Source organism: Nelusetta ayraudi, unplaced genomic scaffold, assembly GCF_046127955.1.
Source record: "Nelusetta ayraudi isolate G7.1 ecotype Tasmania unplaced genomic scaffold, CSIRO-AGI_Nayr_v1 ptg000042l, whole genome shotgun sequence".
Lineage (NCBI taxonomy): Eukaryota > Metazoa > Chordata > Actinopteri > Tetraodontiformes > Monacanthidae > Nelusetta > Nelusetta ayraudi.
In genome coordinates this window covers 6,639,614-6,658,116 of record NW_027466092.1, presented here as the reverse complement: position 1 = coordinate 6,658,116, position 18,503 = coordinate 6,639,614, and the positions used below count along the sequence as shown (strand labels likewise).

General features: G+C 45.5%; 3 protein-coding genes across 10 annotated transcripts in view; 1 reads left to right on the top strand and 2 right to left on the bottom strand.

Moving 5' to 3' along the window:
* LOC142893398 (equilibrative nucleoside transporter 2-like) overlaps positions 1-18,503 on the bottom strand; it is a 279,352-nt gene that overhangs the window by 40,548 nt on the left and 220,301 nt on the right. The window lies entirely within an intron of this gene.
* Positions 1-18,503, bottom strand: part of LOC142893397 (mitogen-activated protein kinase kinase kinase 11) — a 395,948-nt gene that overhangs the window by 216,360 nt on the left and 161,085 nt on the right. The window lies entirely within an intron of this gene.
* The window catches only part of nrxn2b (neurexin 2b), a 488,522-nt gene that overhangs the window by 385,824 nt on the left and 84,195 nt on the right, over positions 1-18,503 (top strand). For all 8 annotated transcript variants that reach the window (XM_076033939.1, XM_076033942.1, XM_076033936.1 and 5 more), the window contains one exon: positions 4,760-4,941. In XM_076033939.1, coding sequence (XP_075890054.1) covers positions 4,760-4,941 — 182 coding nt within the window. The remainder of the gene's footprint in view (positions 1-4,759; positions 4,942-18,503) is intronic.

The window sequence follows — 18,503 nt, the reverse complement described above, 5'->3', positions numbered from 1 at the left end:
ACCAGCTTCAAGGGGGCGCTGCTTTCTGTGTCTTCCAGGTTCTCCAGGCCCAGATATATGCAAGGGTTGTGTCATCTGACACAAAAACCTATGCCAACCTAAAGATGCAAACCGATCTGCTGTGACGCCCCCTGAAGGGAACAGCCGCAAGCATTTGCTTTGCTTTTTGAGAGAACTAATTCCACACACGGGGTGTGGATGGGGGATTAACATGCACAGACTGACTCTGATCATTGTGGCTGCATCCCTCTCAAAGGCAACCAGGGCAGAATGTCCTCCAGACATGCCTACCTGGCTTTGATAAACACCTTTCCCCCTCTTTTTTTTTCGCTCCGTCTCATCCTGCTATTAGTGTGTGTTGCATGCGGTGTTGGGTTGGATTTTGCATCGAGCGGAGCAGCAGGTGTTTGTTGGGCGAAACAGTGACACATGGATGCGCACTGTCAGGCTACTCATTAGAGACTCCGCATCTCCTTTGTCTCCTCATTTAGGGAGGAGAGGAGACGCACAGACACACACTCACGCTCACACTCACACAAGCGCCCGCGCTAACTCGCAAATACGAGTGCACAGCAGGTGGCCACTTATCAGCCGGACAAATCAAAGCCGGCAAAGTCAAAAGCAGTTCAGCCGAAAGCGTTCAGACCCACTAGAAAAGTGCAAAAGTGTTTGTTGACTTGAGAAGTTTACTATTGTTTTCTTCCTGAGTTTGGGGTTGTTTGTCAACGCCGCGCCGCTCCTCCGTACGCAACACTTCTGTCGACGTGTGACAAACAGGAGGATTAAGACAAATGTGAAAGTGACAGTTGCGAGTGTGACAGTAGCATCAGGCGTCAGGCGTGCCGCCAACTCTCTGGGGCGGACGGAGCATATGGCAGGTGCTCCGCATGAGAGGGGTGTTAATTGATGAGAATCACTTTGCTGCCAGTAAACACATCGACAGAGATGAGACTTGTGTCATGTCTAATTCATGGCGTAGCTTTCGGAAAGTCTGGGGATTCTGCGGCGAAATGACTCTGAGATTGAAACCTAAGCTCTTTATATTTGGGATATTGAATTCAGGTCTGCAGCGTCCAACACAAAGATGGAGTTTTGCGTCGCTGTATTTGTGTGGTGTTTTGTATTAGTTGTTACCTCTCTGTGCTTGGTCGAAGCGTAATGTAATGGGTCCAGTCATATGGGCCGCATTCAAGCACAGCTAAGGGGACGATTCAGCGTCGGGAGGTGAAGCACAGAGCTGTGACACACAATCACACCTTGTCCAGTGTGTGTGTGTGTGTGTGTGCTGTCTGAGTGGGATGAGCTTGGATCAATGGATGGAGGTATTTAATGCTATAAACTGATACTTGTACACCATTCTTGATGTGACTTTGGTGACTCCTTACATAGAGCCTATGAGAGCTTTGCTATCTTTCTATCAGAAGGACTTCATCTCATCTAAATGAAAATATATTGTGGTTCGTTGTATATTATGTGCAGGAAACAAGATTTTCTCAACTCTGATTGTATCTTTTTTTTTTAAACTAAAGTAATTAGTAATTGATTACTTATGAAACAAAGTAGTTCAAGAAGAAATTAGATTACTTTTTAAAGGAGTAATCAGAAATCAGTGGTTGGATTCATTTTTTGGAGTAATCCCAACAACACTGTTTCTCAGTCAGTTACTCCTCAGTCTCTGGGATCATTTGATGTCTTGTGTCTCTAGTCTCTCTATAGTCTCTCTTCTGTGACAACACAGATATGAGCACCACCTAAAGAAATGAAGGATGCCCAAATTGAGATTACTGTCTATGTTGTTTGGTTGTTTTCAGTGTCCCTTTATTACTAAATGCCCACTTTTGTTTTTCAAGGCTGAGTAGCACTCACCCTGAAACTCCTTCAGATCAACTCGTAAGCTGCAGTTAGCCCTGCAGCACTCCCCGCAGACACTTGTGTGCACTGGTGACGTGCGAGCGCTCCTTCCCAACCTACAGGTATCTCCCCCTCCTGTGTGTCTCTGCCCGTCTCCTTGGAATGTGCCTTCTCCCAGCAGCAGCAGGAGCACACAGCCTCGACGACCATCAACCATTCTCTCCCTCTCCCGCCGACGTTCCTCCAATCTCATCGATCACAACATGGCTTCCCTCCCTCTTCGGTTGCGTCGGCCATTTTAGATATCTCTCTCTCTCGCTCTCGCTCTCTCTGCCCCCCCATTCCCCCTCCCCCCCACCCTCCCAAGGCTGCCTCACTCTCTCAGTTCCACAAAGCTCCGGTGCCGCACCGTTTATAAACCCGAGCGAGGGGGAGGAAAAGCCTTCCACCCCTCGCCACACTTTTGCACTTTCCCCTGCTCCCCCCCCGCCTCTCTTCATCTTCTCTTTTCCCCTCCCCGCTCCCTCCTCCAGCGTGCAAACCTCTTCCTTGCCATGCTGCGATAATTAGTCAGCGCTAAAATAATACAGCCTCGAGAAAACAACAAGAGCTGAGCGCGGGGCTTAGCTCCGCTGGGAGGAGAGGAGGGAGTGGAGGGAGTGATGACAAGAGCCAAAAGGAGGGAGTGGGAGAGAGGAGGCGGGGGAGAGGGCGGAGTACTCGTGTGCGTGAGGGCGCGTGCGAGTGTGTGTGTGTGTGCGTTTGCTGCCGATTTCAAATGGCTACCAGCGAATTGTTAGATAATGAAAGTGTTGGGTAGCTGTGTGTGTGTGTGTGTGTGTGTGTGTGCTGCACATCTCTCCGTGCTTTATCAGGCTGCCTTTTCCCTTTTGTACGATGAAGACTGTCTGTGTGCGTGTCTGTGTGTGTGTCTGTGTGTGTGCGACCTGTTGCTGTGGACGTTGTTCAAAAGCCTGTGGGCCCTGCAGTCATCACAGCCTCTGCTTCTCATTCCCCCCCTCGGACCGGAGCTCACCTGGGGAGACAGATTTGTAGGCCATGTAAAAACAAGGGGACGCGTTACGTCTGCGCGTGTATTTGCCTTTATATGAAAGAAAGCACGGAGCACACGGGTGGGACGGGTGGGACGGGGATTTTCGAGAAGCCTTATTGTGCTGCACTCTTTCCATGCATGGACGTGCAAACGTCTCTCCACCGCTGCAACAATTAGTCTCTCCTTAAGAAGCGGAAGCCGGGTGATTTATGTCATCATTAGAGAATCGTGACAGTGTTATTCTGATGCCTTGGCTGATGACAGACCAGCAAAGGGGGGGAAAAAGCATTTTGATGAATAGCTTTTTTTTTGTGCAAGCCTGAATGCAATCGTTTTGCTTTTGGACAGTTACCTAGAAACAGTCAATAAACCATTTGAAGACATCCCATTTGCTTGGAAGACATTTCAATTGAACTTTTTTTCACAGTTTCCAGACATTCCATCGACCTCTCAAGACTTTGCCCACGACCAGGGGCCATGATGTTGAGAAACGGAAACAAAGATTTTGTGCTGACGTGGAATGGCACAGCACTAAACGATAACACCCAACAATTTAGCAATACGTCACATTTATACCTGTGGCACTTCGCTTTTGGCTTCTGAAACCAACCTTGGCTCTTAAAACAGAGCCATCACAGACAGTGGTTAAACGAACAAAAAAAAAGTCCCTTCAAAAAGTACAGCTAACCTTTAAAAAAGCATTATGTCATCAGTAGTCGATGGTGGTTTTAAGGTACTGGTGCACAGAGAATGTGCTACTGAAAGAAGTAGCACAAATAATGTCGAGCATAAATAAAAAAAAAATAAACGTAAATGTTAATGTCTGTGTTAGCGTTAGTAACAGTAACAGGCATGGGGATGAAGTGAGCTATTTTGAAAAGAAAAAAGTTATTTTACAAATATTGGTCACTGCAGTGGTGAATTTCTCAGGCATTCGAGGGAACATTGCCCCAGAAAAATCTTTGTATAGTGTTTGTGACATTTCATACAATTATCTATCCAGCAGCTGGTACACCCTGCAAACATTCCAACAAACGAGAATACAAGAATCTAATGGTCAGAGGAAAGAAGTGGAATTTGTTTGAGACGAGTCTCAGCTTAGTTACTGTTCAGCATGAGAGTCACAAAGATTCTTCAGTCCGCAGAGGCACATTTCCTTTGGCTGGAAAAAGCAATGTATTTCTTTTGTTGACGTTGAGAAGTGGTGCGTTCACTGACATCACAGCCAAAAAGAAAAAAAAAAAATGTTTGTCACTTCACCCCAGTTTGAAGGCAACACAAGGAAGACACATTCAAAAAAGCCCCAGCAGATTAACATTTCAAAGGAGAGTGACAGCCAACATCAGTGCCGGCAATGGTGTTAAACTCAACATGACTCCATGATATGCACTGCTGCAAAACCCTTTAGTGTTGTGTCAGAGGGAAAAGTTGCTTGGTTTCACATACAGATCGTGGCTCATATTTGATTTTCAGTTTGAGATTCTCTGATGAAAGAGAAAACCTTCTGCATCCTTTTGTCTATGTCCTTTATTCTTGTTTGTCAATGTGAGAATGAAAAGGTTTGTGGCGGACAAGAAAACATTTAAAGCACAGCACATTTTTTACGTGGTTGTCAATGGAAGTCTGATAATAGTTTCAATAATTCCCAGCGCACTGTGGAAAATAAAAAAACAAGTGGCATCATACAGTCAGACATAATCTGTAGAAAAACACAGAGACGGTGCAGGCAGATTCCAGCGTTTGTCTCTCTTTTGCCGTCAGGTTGTTTTCTGGTCAGACTAAACATTCATTCCATTCTTTACAAATGCCACCATGTCTCAGATTAACAGTGATATGAACTTCTCTGTCTTGCAGCTGGGACAACATACATCTTCGGGAGAGGAGGAGCCCTCATCACATATACCTGGCCACCCAATGACCGGCCGAGCACTCGGGCAGACCGGCTGGCAGTGGGCTTCAGCACGCAGCTGAAGGAAGCTGTTCTGGTCAGGGTGGAGAGCGCCAAGGGACTGGGCGACTACCTGGAGCTGCACATAGTAAGACATGATTGCTGTTTGTTTGTTTGGTTGTTTGTTTTGTGAAGGCAATCACATAAGACCGAGGGGAAACTCTCCAATAACTAGCCGAGGAATGTGAGGATGGATTTAATTGATGGGATCGCACACTGTAGAATGACACCAAGTCAGAGGAAGAAGAGACACGAAAGAGGAAAGCAGGAATTAAGTAGACAGTAATTAATAAGTAAAGAATAATTGAGATAAAGGAAGGTGTAGTAGTGCTGTTGAGGTTTTTAATTTTGACATTAATAATCTGCCAATGTCTTCTTAACTCTGAGTCGCTGCTGGATGAAACAACAGGGGATATAAACTCTGAAAATGACCAAAAGGATTTACCAAGCAACAACAGAAGATCTCTGTTTATTGAGTCACACTTACTGTGTGTGTGTGTGAGAGTGTGTGTGTGTGTGTGAGAGGGAGTGCCTGTGTGCGCCTGTGTGTGTGTGTGTGTACTAAGCCTGGTTAACGCTGGCTCTTTCTGGTCTTTGATTAACGAGTGGGTGCCGCTGAGTCACCACACAGAGCCGAGGCCTCTTTCTACAATTAGCACAGAGACATTTGAGTGGGCCCAACCTGCTGGGGTCACCGTGAGGAGTCCACGAGTGTGAAGAGGCCGCGACTCAGTCAGACAGCAGCGGTTCATCTTTTTTTTTTTACCCGCCGTCAACCTGCTTGTCAGCCTCGGTGCCCTCAAAGGTAAATTAAAAGCACCTCAGAGGACGACTTTAAATGGCATTTTTAAAGGACAGCAGGCTTTCAAAAAAAAAGAAGCAAAAAAGCTGCATTTCGACGGGCTGTAATTGTCTCGTTGACCCGCCGCTTCCACCCCTCAATATTTCATTCAAAGCTCATTTTCATTTTAATGTGGGCTTTTCTGTTAATTACCATCCAGGACCACACCTGGTGAGTCACGCACACTCACTCGCTCGGCTGCCAGAGTCGCACAATTACACGTCCGCGCGGCGAGTAAACAGCGTCCCGGCGGCAGCAGCTGGTGGGAGAGACTCCTCCACGCCGTCTTGAAGTGGCCCTGCTATTGCTACTTTCTGCATCATCTGCATTGGAGCGTGTGTACGTGCGTGCGTGTGTGCGCGCGGGGCCCGCACCGACTCAGACATCCCGGGCAGCGACCCCAATTTGTTTTGGGCTGCCACATGCCTGGAAGCGACGGGAGCGCGGTTGACCCGGCGGTCGCTGCTCATCCCGCGCTGTGTGAAGCTGGAGGGACGGCGGGAGCGAGGGATGACAGGGGGAGAAGGAGGGTGAGGTTAAAGAGTGCCGCTGGGTGAAGACCCAGCGGGCGGACCACAGGAGGAGAGGGATAACTTGAACGCTTTGACCGCGAGAGCAACGAGAGCTCAGATCCGGCGCTGCCGCGTAACCTGCCGTCAGCGGAGTGGGAGTAAAGCGGCGACGCAGCAGCCGAACCCGGCGCCCCAACTCCAGCCAGCGCAGTTTGCTGGAGTGGAACAGGCTGCGTGCCAGAGGGCTGGCGAGATGGAGGCCTCGGAGCTGAAGTCAGAGCCGTTTATTGCACCTTGAGAACATTGGGTTAAGCGTTAGAACACAGATTTTGTGAGACTTGTTTGAGTTTCTTTCTCTTTTTTTTATTGTCTTGAGGAAAATACTGTGTAGCTATGATTCCCCAGTGTTGAAAAATAAATGTTAAAAATTCTACTTTAGGAAGCAGTTGGCTGTATATCCCAGCATATCCTCAAGTCCCTGGTGTCGGTATGCCGACTTTGGCAAAATGCTGCTTTCTTCATGGAATCTAAATAAACTGATATCTTCATTTAGTTTCTACATTTCCCCTCGGCTTCGCGGGAGATTTATTATTTTTTTTTTTTTCCTAATTCTCACCATAAGTTAAACCTCGTCTTTGCTCGTCTCTATCCCATCACTCACACCAAGTGAGCGGGTCTTGTTTGGCCCGCTCCTAACGACACGCTCTCCATCCAACCGCTGTGTTTTTCATTTACTCCCTCATTCCCTCACGTCTGGCCCCGCTCATTCTTTCCACCTCTCCCACACACATCAGTGACTCCGACACGCCAGCCCGGCTTCTCTGCTCCCATTGCAATTACATTTCATTTGCTGCCGTTCCTCCCGAGTCGCTCCCCTAAATGACTCTGTTCGGCCCGTGGTGGGTGTTTGGCTTCTGTTAATTATGCCCGTCTCCCTTTGAGGGGCGCTGTACGGGCAAATGAGACCTGAGGAGTCAGGAGCTGCGGCCTCACATCATCTGAGCTGATGGCGACCTGCCGGACCGAATCGAGCTGCGGCGCACCTTGGCGCTCACAGGCTGACGGTGGCCTCGAGGCTACGCGTCATTAACTTTTAGAGCAAAAACAAAAAGAAGAATGGAACATTTTTTTTTCACTTTTATTTTTTGTGCTAATTGACTTGAGTAAAATTTAAAATAGTGTAACACAAGCTGCAAGTAGGTATTAACAGTTTCAATGAAAACGTTCCTTTTTGGATCTAATTACTTCACTTGATTGGTTGATGTTACTCATATCATAATAATGAATAATGGGATGTGCATTGTTTTTGCTTTGGTGGCCATAACCAAAGCCAGATTGAGACGGTTTGGAAAATTGGTCCAAAGGGTTGACGGTGAACAAGGATGCTGAGTTTGGACGTGGCAGGCAGGAGGTAGAGAAGACCAGAGAGGAGGTTTATAGCTGTAGTGAAAAAGGACATAAAGTTAACTGGTGTGAGATAAGAGGATGCAGAGGAGAGTTAATTGGAGGCAGATGATTGACTCTGATGATCCTTGAATGGAACAGACCAAAGGAGGAGAAGAGATTGCTTTGCGAAATACGCGATGATAAATCACCTCTGATGACTCTCCCGATTTAGCCTCATTTCAAAGTTTCTTGTAAACAGTTTAAAAGACAAGACACATTCAATTATTATGAAATAAATCACCCTAATCTGACACAGCATTGCTCTTCCTCCCGACATCATCACTTTTATATCAATACACACTTCAACCTGCGCAAGCCTCGAAGTCTTCGATTCCCTTTCTGTTCTTTCAGCGCGTAGCCTCACACTCAAAGTGTCATCATCACTAAATCGAGCTGAGGACGCGGGATAAAGTGTCGTCTGTGTCGCCATAATCTCACATGGGTTGTTTTCCCAGATTATTTACAGTGCCAGAAACAGCTCCATATTTAGCTGACATTTCCGCGGCTCTGCAGACACGAAAGCTTCGAAATTCATTGTTCGGAAAATGCCAAAAGGATGAATCATATCCCGGCACACTGAACATGGTTGCACACGTTGCTGGCGCGGGCAAGTGCAGGTTGAGGCTTTTTAAATATCAAACAGGAGTAATCCAAAAACAGCCGGATCCCCTGTCTGGTCTTGAAGAATGTTTGAGGCAGGGGGGCTCTGTTTGTTCATCAGACACCACAGGGGAGGTGTAACGTAGTTCGCAGCGACAGCCTTAGCGCACTTATGCGCTCAAAACATGAAGCACTTATGACAGAAATAGCCTGTTTGGAACACACCTTTTAATCACTATTTTAGAACTGTAATCACTTTTGGTTTTAGAACTGGAACTGCTTATGTGCTGTCAGCACTCTTGTCTGACTAATGTCATAGATTTCTCTCCCTCAGTGCTTGAGAAAGACTCAGCATTGTTTCAGCATTTGGTTAAACAGAAACAACAGGTTAAACAGTTCAGTGGAAAGTTTAATAATCTTTTTCTGTCTGCTTTGTATACAGGATGCACCCAAGTTGATGTTTTGTCTTTCACAGAACCTTTGCCCAACAGATTTAAAAAAAAGTTCTTTGGGAGGCCAGGATATTTTTTTTTTTTTTTTTTTTTTTTTGCCAATCTTCATCACATTTCCACCATCAGGGCCCGGGGTGTGAGATTTAGGGAATGGAAGCTACAGACAGATATGGAATTTGGCTGATAGCTGTATCTCCCATCTGGGGCTGCTGTGAAAGGTAGATGTCCTTGTTGGACCTTGGAACTTAGTTTGACTTCATTTAACAGCTTTTAGTTTAGGTTTTTCCTTCTGTCCATTAAAAGCTCCATTATTTTACTATTGACATTTTCTGATTTTTCTTTTTTCATCTCAGATTGACCCCTTTTCCGTAAAAAAAAAAAAAAAAGAAAAGAAATACCTCAACCTGAGCTAAGGTAACAGCACTTGTTTTACCACATTATTTCACGCAGCTGTCCTGATTTTCACATTTAAAGAATTAAAAGAGCACTAAACACAGGTTGTTGGCTGTGCCATACGTCATTAACGAAGGAAGGAGCAACGTAGCAGCAAATGTCACCGCGGCCTCTTTATTTTGTTTAAAGGTGTATTTTTCAAGATGAGCTGCCTGCCTTCACCGCCGCCCTCACGCACATCCTGCTCGCACAGCGTTTACAGATAGCAAGTTGTCTCGCTAACTGCTCTGTGAGAAGCATCTCATCTGTAGTTACGGGCCGCTGCACAGCGCACAGCGGGGCCTCCCAGAGTAGCTCCATCACTGGCTGTCCGGTCTCGACTCATAGCATTAAATAAGAGGCGGCGGTGATTAGCCATCAGGGAGCCATCCTTCAGCACAACCGTCTCCTCAGGGCTGGGCTGGCAGAGGGTGGGAGAGCAAATAACCAAGCTATATTTTTTCTGTCTTTGTGCCAGCGCCAGCTGTGTTTGGACTGATTAGTTCTTTGCTGTTTTCAGTCCAAAAGAATAGACAGAATCTTCCATGCTTGCGGTGATGCAGCACATCAGGTGAGGGAGAGCTCATGGCGGGGGGGGAGGGGGGGGGGGGTGATGCTTTGTAGATGAAGGGAAGATCTGCCGCATTCAAGCAGACCCATCAGACCTGTTGCTGCCAATCGAAGTAAACCCCATGTTGCACCCTTCTGCCCCTCAGAGTAGCTTCTTCTTCTTCTTCTTCTTCTTCTTCTTCTTCTTCTTCTTCTTCTTCTGTGGTTGTAAAAATTGAAAAAAAGTAGTTTTTTTGTTTTTGTTTTTTGGGTCTCCTGCCTTGGTGGTTTCTACTCCTTATACCTCTACCACACCCTTGATCTGCAATGGGTTCTCACTGAAAAAGGAGCCTGCTGACATGGATGCGTACACGTGGATGAGCAAGATTTCATAGCTGAAGACTGGCTGAGCGAATTGATGTTGGAGATAGTGGCACCGTTATGCCGAAGGCCATCATTGACACCTTTGTTTTACAGCGTCGTACAAACGTGTCAGACCTTCTGCACACTGTGAATAGTTTCCGAATGGCACTTTTTTAAAGTGGATATGGATGCAACTGTTGTATCACTATAAACATTTAGCTATAAATGTTTAGGTATAGCTATGTATTGGTATATTTAGGTCTAGACAACATGTTTGTTTAAGAATTGTGCTTTTTCAATTTGTTTTGAATCCAATCCTATTATTCAGCCCAGTCATTTCTAATGACACTTTGCCGGAGCTCTGAAATACACCACGCAGAGACGCTAATTGCAGTGTCCTCGCTTTTGACTCTGCCACTACCCGTCTCCCAGCACGGAGCCGGGGCTGATGGAGAATGGGACACACGGAGACAGGCAGGGCTTTTTGTGGCAAGCGTCTCCTCAGTCAGAAGCCTGATGTGCCACGTGCGGCTTGATTAGCTCCGCCGTGATCTTCCTCGCTTGACTGCTGACTAGCGGGCGCAACTCTCCCTTGCCTGCCACCCATCCCCCCGTCTTCCTTTAATGTTTCTGATGGCCACAGGATATCTGTCAAGAGTTTTACCTGGTGGCTGTTTAATTATGGGATGGGAAAAAAAAAAAGAAGAAAAAGAAAAACTTGATCCAGGCGTACGAAGGCAGCCCTGGAGAAGATGAGTGGCGCAGAGGACGGCGACGGATGAAGAGATCCGTGAGCGCGGCGGGAGAAGCGAAAGATTCTGGCATCAGATAAAGGCAGATGGTGATGCGGATAAAACTGACAAAGAGAGAGGCAGGGCTTTTATCCTCGACTCCCTGGCCCCAATAAAACGCGCACGTGCACGCACGCAGAGTAACACACGCTCCCCTCAAGAGGGGGGCGTGTGTGTTTGTGCGTCGGCGCACGCCGATTACGACTTAACCAGTGGCATCACTCTCGGGTCCCTAATATCCCACCGAGTGGTTCATGTGCATCATCCACGGTTCCCCAGGCCCCTTCAACGTGTAAGAACACAGTGATTTGGTTATCGCCTTATCCGCGGCGTCCCCCCGCCCCAACCACCACTGCTCCTAGCACCTTGTCTTTCCTCTCTCCAATAGGTGTGGCTTTTCCAGCCTGCCCTCATTCATCTTGTGGAGGAGGGTAAGAGGCAAACACACAGGGAGGGACGTGAGGATGAAACGAGCCGAACAATTGATGAGGGGGGGAAAAAAAGGAGGCTCTTGCTTTGATGAATGCAGCTGCCGCGCAAAGGGGAGCGCGGGCCACCGCCATTAATGAGATCGGGTCCTGGTGGGTTTGCCGAGGTCTCTCTGCGCAGCTGGCAGGAACCTGACGGATATCGATTAAGCCTTCCCTTTTTCGCATCACTAATTAATTGTCTCCGCATGTGGAGGGACGGCGAGCCGGGACCCTGGAGTCTGAGCACGTTCTACGTTTGAGGTTCGCATTTTTGGATGGGTTAGAAGACCACGGGAGCCCTGACATCTGCTCTCGTGAGGAGTCATTTCATGTCTAGTCACTCACATTCAACTGGGGAGGCCTACAGCATGGCTTAGGTTTCAATGGTGGCAAAGAGATGCATTAGAAACAGCATATTAGAGCCGCCGCCGCTGCTTGTCACTGATTTGTCTTGATTTTACAATGCAAGGCACATTGGGGGAAGGTGATTCACTGCCGATGAAGCACGTCCAAAGCTTGACTTTGCTTTGTTTATTTGTCACTTCTGAATGGGAATGGCCCATTAGAGGATCATTTTGTCAACATTACAGCTGCTGAAGAAATAAAAGAGTCCCTCAGGATTACATTCTGTCAAAACGTCTCGGTGGCTCGTTTGTGCCCAAGCTTAAGTTTATTCTCTGTTGGACAAGTTGTACTCTTGTTGTTGGACTTGTGGTTGTCACTCTTCTACTTTGCAGAAGTCCACTAAGGCCTAACTTGATTAGCAGGCAATTTAGCTCAAAGAGACTTTCTCGTCTGAAGTCATTTGGGGTTGACTGACTTCCTAAAAGACTCAGGGACACGACCAATTAAAGCTTTATCCCAGAGATTCCAAAATACACAATCGGCACCAGGCTCAAGTTCTGGAAACTCAGACTTGTATATATATAGATTTATATATACGTACATATTGTATATATATTTCTATTACACCAAATTAAATGTTTAAAATGTTAAAATATGTTGATCCAATTAATTAGACCATCCCTCCATTTTGCATTTGTGTTTAAAAAGACTCAACTGTACCTCTGCTCTGCTTGAAGCTCACTGTGTCGCAGTGTGTCCGGTGAGAGTAAAGGGCTTTCTGGATCAATAAGCTATTTGGGTGTGAGAGAGTAGGTCTGTATGGTTTCACCCGGCCCTCAGTAATCAACTGGGAGGCAAAACTACACGTTTCTATTCTTTCCCTCTATTATTGACCAGCTCCCATTTTGGCCTACTTCTATGCTCTGTTGACATGCTTGTAACCGTAATGTCAATGGCTCTGGGTGTGCACGCAAAAGGGTTGCAGGTTCGATTCCCCAACCTGGGGCCCTCTGTGTAGAGTGTATTCCTGGTACTACTGCTCCCTCTCACAGTTTAGTTGCCATGTCCATGTCTTTGGACTATCTGTGGGCGTGAATACGGATGTTCTTTGGTGTCTCAATAGCCCTGTGATAAACTGGCAGTTTGTGCAGAGTGTAACACCGCTTCCTTCCCAAGACAGCTGGGGTAGGCACCAGCAGTCAAGTGACCCTGATTGCAGGAGAAGCAGTGATAGAAAATGGAGGGATTGAGTTGCCCCAGCATGATTGGGACTGTGACCACAATGTTTCCACATCATGTCTTTGTTTTTATATTTAGTTTCCTCCTCCCCCATGGCAAAGTCAAAAAAAATATATGCTTGCGTGCGAAAAAGAGGAGGCTGAATTCCACAAACCACTCAGGAAAAGACGGGGAAGTGGTATCTTTTGATAGGAGGAAGAGGGAAGAAGAGTACATTCACTCAGTCTACTTTGTCTCTAAGTGAGGTGGCCCCCAAGGAAGTAGCCAATGTGAGGTCCTTTCCAAATGTCACTGATGCTCATCCAACCCCCCGGCTCCCTCTGGATGCACTCTTGCAGGGCCTTCCCTCACTCGCCGGGCTTTCGTACACGGCGAGCAACTCATTTTTTCAGCACTGCTTTAAGTCCACACAGCACTGGCCACCAGCACTGATGCCCTTGTTTGCCAACCATCTTAAGAAATATCTCAAACACACTTATTTTCTCTGGGAATGGGAAACTGTTCACTTTCCTTAGTGACTATGACTCACCAAGAAAAGCTTCCAAATGATTCGCTACATACTGCAGTTAATGTTCTGTAAATGTTCCCAAATTATGCCTATTCTCCAGTCTTCCTTTTCATCCCAGGGATATTTGCCCTTTTTTATTTATATTTAGCCTGCTTGCTTTATTTCTACCTGCCCCGGGCAGGAGGTGGTCTCAGAGAGCGCAGCCAACGCCGGTGTGGAGGGACTGTCACTGTTGCTTATGTTGCTGCATAAATGGTTGATTTTAAGAACTATTTTTTTAATATTTATATTATATATTTTTTATATATATATTTTTTTTTGCAGGGGTGGGTGGGGGGTGAGGTGTGGAGACACCTAGTATTTTTGGAAAACATTAGGAAAGTGATTTTCAAACAATACGGGTGCTCCAAGATAAGATAAACTACAGGGGAAAGTTAGCAGTAGCTTCAATAAGCCACATCCACATCAGGGACTAAAGTTATGAATTAAAAAGTTTTTAATGTGCAGATTTGCACTTCATGAATACAGTGCAATAGAGTGCCAGCAAATTATAGTGTGGCACTGTGCAGGTCTGTTGGCGTCAGGCCCTCACGGGGGCAGAGTGGGCAGTTTGGTGAGGACCCTTCCCTCCCTTCTCCCACCACCTCTGCCACCATCAGCCACAGACTGATGGGGCTCCTTTAACCCGTCTGCGGCGCCTGTTCTTGTCTTGCCCAGAAAACCCTCCTGCTTAGCACATCACCGAAATAGTGATATGCCGCATAAATGCAAATACCCTGTTTTCATATTTAACAGGCTCCCTTAGTTCTCAGCGGTGTGTCAAAAGCTTCCTGTTAGCATTTTATCTGAAACTTCTGGACTCGGGCTGACCCTTAAGTCTCCTCCCTCCTTTGATTCAGCACCACATCCATTATTTATCCTTGCCCTTTTCACCAAAGTTTGTCTATTGACTTTCTGTACTGTTTTAATAAAGCTTATGTCTTCTATTGATTGTAAAACCGCTGAGTCTGTGGAGCCATTTAATATATCAATCGACCACCAAATGAGTGTCCTGCATCACTTTGCCCCACTTGCTCAAAGATGAATTATCTATTGGCCAAACATTTTTCACTGTGGTGTTGCTGAGTTTTGCAGCCTAACTCTGAAAGCCCACTCTTGGAGATTTTCCACCACTACCTTAAAATGATGGTCTGCCCAAAGCCTAAACACGCTTAGTGCTTCTTTTCTTGCTCTGATCTCAGTGCACTTGTCAGCTGCCTTTGGGGGATTGAGGTGTCTCTAATGTGAACCAGGCTGGTTTTGAGAGCATGAGGGAAAGAATTATGAGCAGAGATGGACTTGAAAACAGAGGGAGGGGGGGAGAAAAAAAAAAGCTGAGAGGAGCAAAGATGGACTGCGGAAGAATGTCTTGGAGGCCGAGGTAGGAAGAGAGATGTTTACATCTGTTCATCCATGCAGGGCACACGTCTGTGTTTCCAAGCCCTCGGTGATGTATTCAAGGCTGCGGTGATGAACACATCCTTCCCCCATCACCATTCCTAACTTTGCGAGTCCATCAACAATTCCGCTGTTGGCAGACCAGCCAGAGCCATTTCATAATTCACCACCTTTGTTGTTCTGAAAATGAACGGCATTAAAAATGAATCCGCCGACCTGTCAGCATAAATCTAAAGCGAAAGAGCCAGAAAGAGAAATCGTGCCAAAGACAAGTTAAATACCTTTTTTTAAGAAATAAAATAGAATAAAGTCGTTCATATTGAAGAACAATGGAGCTCCTGAATCCTAAACAAGGAGTTCAGACTGAGGATGAACCTTTGGGTGGCTGAGGTTCATCCGCTACTATGAGCACTTTGTGGGTGTGCCTGCGGTCGAGTCTTCTCAGCTTGCTCCCTGCAACTGGAGCAGCTGGTGTGCTGCCAATTAATTTCCAATGCTCAGGCAGGAAACAAGGCCGAGGGCTGACGGTGAGACGGACAGCAGACGAGGGAGAGAACAACATTAAAAGAGACCAAAGAAGTGCAAACAACACCATTCAGCTGCATCCTTGTTGCATTGTATTGTTATTATGGGGCAGCTGTCATCTCCTCAATTAGGATTTGGAAGTTCTAATTTAGGAAAAATCAGAAAACAAGCAAATTAATAGACTTAGATCATTTAAACTTGTCTATGAAAGCGGCTTAGACTCAAATGTGTTGCCGTCACAGCGAAAAGCCGCAGATGTTCAAGTGGTGAATTGTTCGATGGCATTTCCATGATGCTATTCAGCCATTCACTATCTTGTGAAAGCAAAATAATTAGTTTTTAGGCTGATCAACCATGTGCTTATGCACAAAAATGTTTCTTCAAAGGGTCAGGGCTGTTGCACACATCATTCATCAACTGAATTTTGATAAGTCTGTGCAAAAATATGGACAGTATTGCAAATTCATTTTCAAATAGAATATGCATAAATAAATGTCTCCGGCTGGCATCGTTCTGGGATTTATTTGCAATTTGTGGGATTAACAAACTACTGACTTCTTTTTAGTCTGTTAGTTACATCATATACATATAAATATATATATATATAAAGAAATGGCTATGACAGATTTTTTTCTCCTGTAACAAAAATGGAAATGTCCTCTTCTCCCTTGTGTTTAACTGCTCACCCCTCTTGCTCTTTTCAATTTTTCCCACTTTACGGGTCAAGGAGTAGTTACACCAGTAATCTATCCCCTCTGATATGAGCTGCAGAGGTTTTTAGCTCAGCGAGCATTGGGAACAGAGTCGCCATGTCCTGCACCCCTCCCTCATTTTTCCCCGAGAGATGAAATCCTGTTGTCAGGCTGTGATAACCGATGCATGATGGGGCCCCGGGGTCTTTGTTAGGTCTGTGCAAACCTGATTGCAGGGACCACCCTGTGGATGTGCACTGCTGAATTTTTCATGTGTCCCAGCCCTGTAAGGTGCAAATATAGTTTGTTTTACCACAGCAGCTGTATTGTATACGTGTAACTCTCTGTTTAGAGTGTTGTATGGGTTGAGCTGAAGGGAGAGCAGTGATTGGGCCAGCAACATTTGTGGAGGAGAAGAGTGAAAATAAAAGAGGAATAATAGGGCAGAGGTTGCTTTTTTTTTTAACATAGAAGTTGTACTGTACTGTCACTTTGTCACGCATGAACCTTCACTGTCTATTTAGAACATTTGCAGACAGAGCATGGGGAGTGCACAAACCATTGTGAATGTGCCCGCAAGTCACATGGCGGGTCAGCAGCACGCAAAGCACTACCTAAGAGTGCATCTGGAAGATGATCACCTCAAGGGTTTGGAGACAAACATGTCAATGGCAAGGAAGTACAGATGTGGAAACAAAGTTCCGACAGTTTAAACCGAGCTGGTGGTTCTCACAATCCATGTAATCCATGTAAATTATAATCCATGTAATTTGACACTGTTAGTTTGAAAGAATATGTTTGCTTCTCATATCAGCAACAACTTTCTTAGGTCTTGGCACACACTTACAAAAAGACCAGGTGTAATTTATTATATTCTGGAATTCTTATTCTGGAAGAAGATTGGCTTAATTTATCTCAGCCGCACACATGCCATTTTACACATCGCAATAAACAGTCGCCGTGTCACTCTGCAATGCAGTATACCCTCTGTATCTTCCTTTTCTGTCTGTTTCATGCCAGAATTCTGCCTCTGAATTTGACTGAAGAGAAAAGGTGTCCAAAAAAGACGGAGAAAGTACAATAGTCTTCGCTGACTTTGATTCATTTCAACTGCTGCTCCTTCTCTCTCTCATGGGACTGGGTCATTTAGAGGGAAATACAAAAGCAGCCAAACCTGCAAATAGCTCCAGCAAACCAAACAACACGGGGTTTTGTATCCGTTAGCTTGCATTCCCACAGCAGCAGGAATAAAGACCTGGAGAGGGAGAACATCATTTTTTTTGTGACATGTTTATGAGACGAGGTGACGGGAGAAGGAAAAAGAAAAACTCCCAACAAAAGGAAGCAAAGGGAAACTGTGTCAGGCGGAGATGATTCACAGAATTCAGGAGTCAAGACATTTCACTTGCCTTTTGATTTTCTCTGAGCTTCCCCCTCACACGTGTCCTATGTTTAGGGGAAGTGAAGCCACAAGGGAGGAACATCTGAGAAGTGATTGAAGGATTGGTGCCAGGACATTATTCCGGCACAAATTAGGAGGAGGAGGAGGATGTTCATTGTTTATTTATATTGTGCTGCAACTGGGGAACCAAGTGCCGCCACTTCTCAGGTTCACCCGGGTGTGCTGAGGATAATCAATGCGAGAGTCAACAATGGATTTCCGCAGTTCAAGTTGATGCCGTGGTCTTTGTGTCTTCTAAGTGTCGCTCCTCTTTTTCTATTTGACACTGTGCGAATGTAGATTGGGAGATGAAAGGGAGAGGAAATGAAGGATAATCTGTCACGACAGCCCAATCGTCAGAGCAAATGTTTGCCTCTGCAAACTGAACTCTCTGTGTTTGATTTTGTGTTGTGATGAAAGCAAGTAAGTCTTAGAAACTAAACAGATGCTTTTGTCAGAGCTGGTAATGTTTTTGCCACAACAAAAAACGCTGAACAAAATACGTGTGTTGGGATTCTTTTACACTTTAGTTTGTAGTTGGGGAAGAGCCAAATTTCCCCTGTTTTAATGATGTTTAAATGTCTTTTTAAAGGCCCAGAATGTGAGCTTCAGCGGCACCTAGTGTTGAGAAAGCCCTCTGCACAAAACCTGAACACCTGCTTATCTATCACGTTTAGTGTTTAGCGCATGCACAGTATTTTGCTTCAGGTGCACATTAACAGAATTACTGGTGTTTTCTGATGACTCAACTTAATCTCATCTTAATGTCAATCTAATCACATCTTTCTGATGTGTGTTGTGTTAAAACTGAAGATACATGTTAGCACAAGAAGAATATAACTGTATGCTAACAAGAATAATATAACTGCAGAAAATACAATTCCTTATGTTTTAAAACTAAGCGCATTGAAAGTATGTTTTCTATTCACTTTTATGCTGACATACTCCTGCAAATAGTACTACTTTAAAATGTAGTATTTGTAAATTGAAGTAATTGCTGCTATATG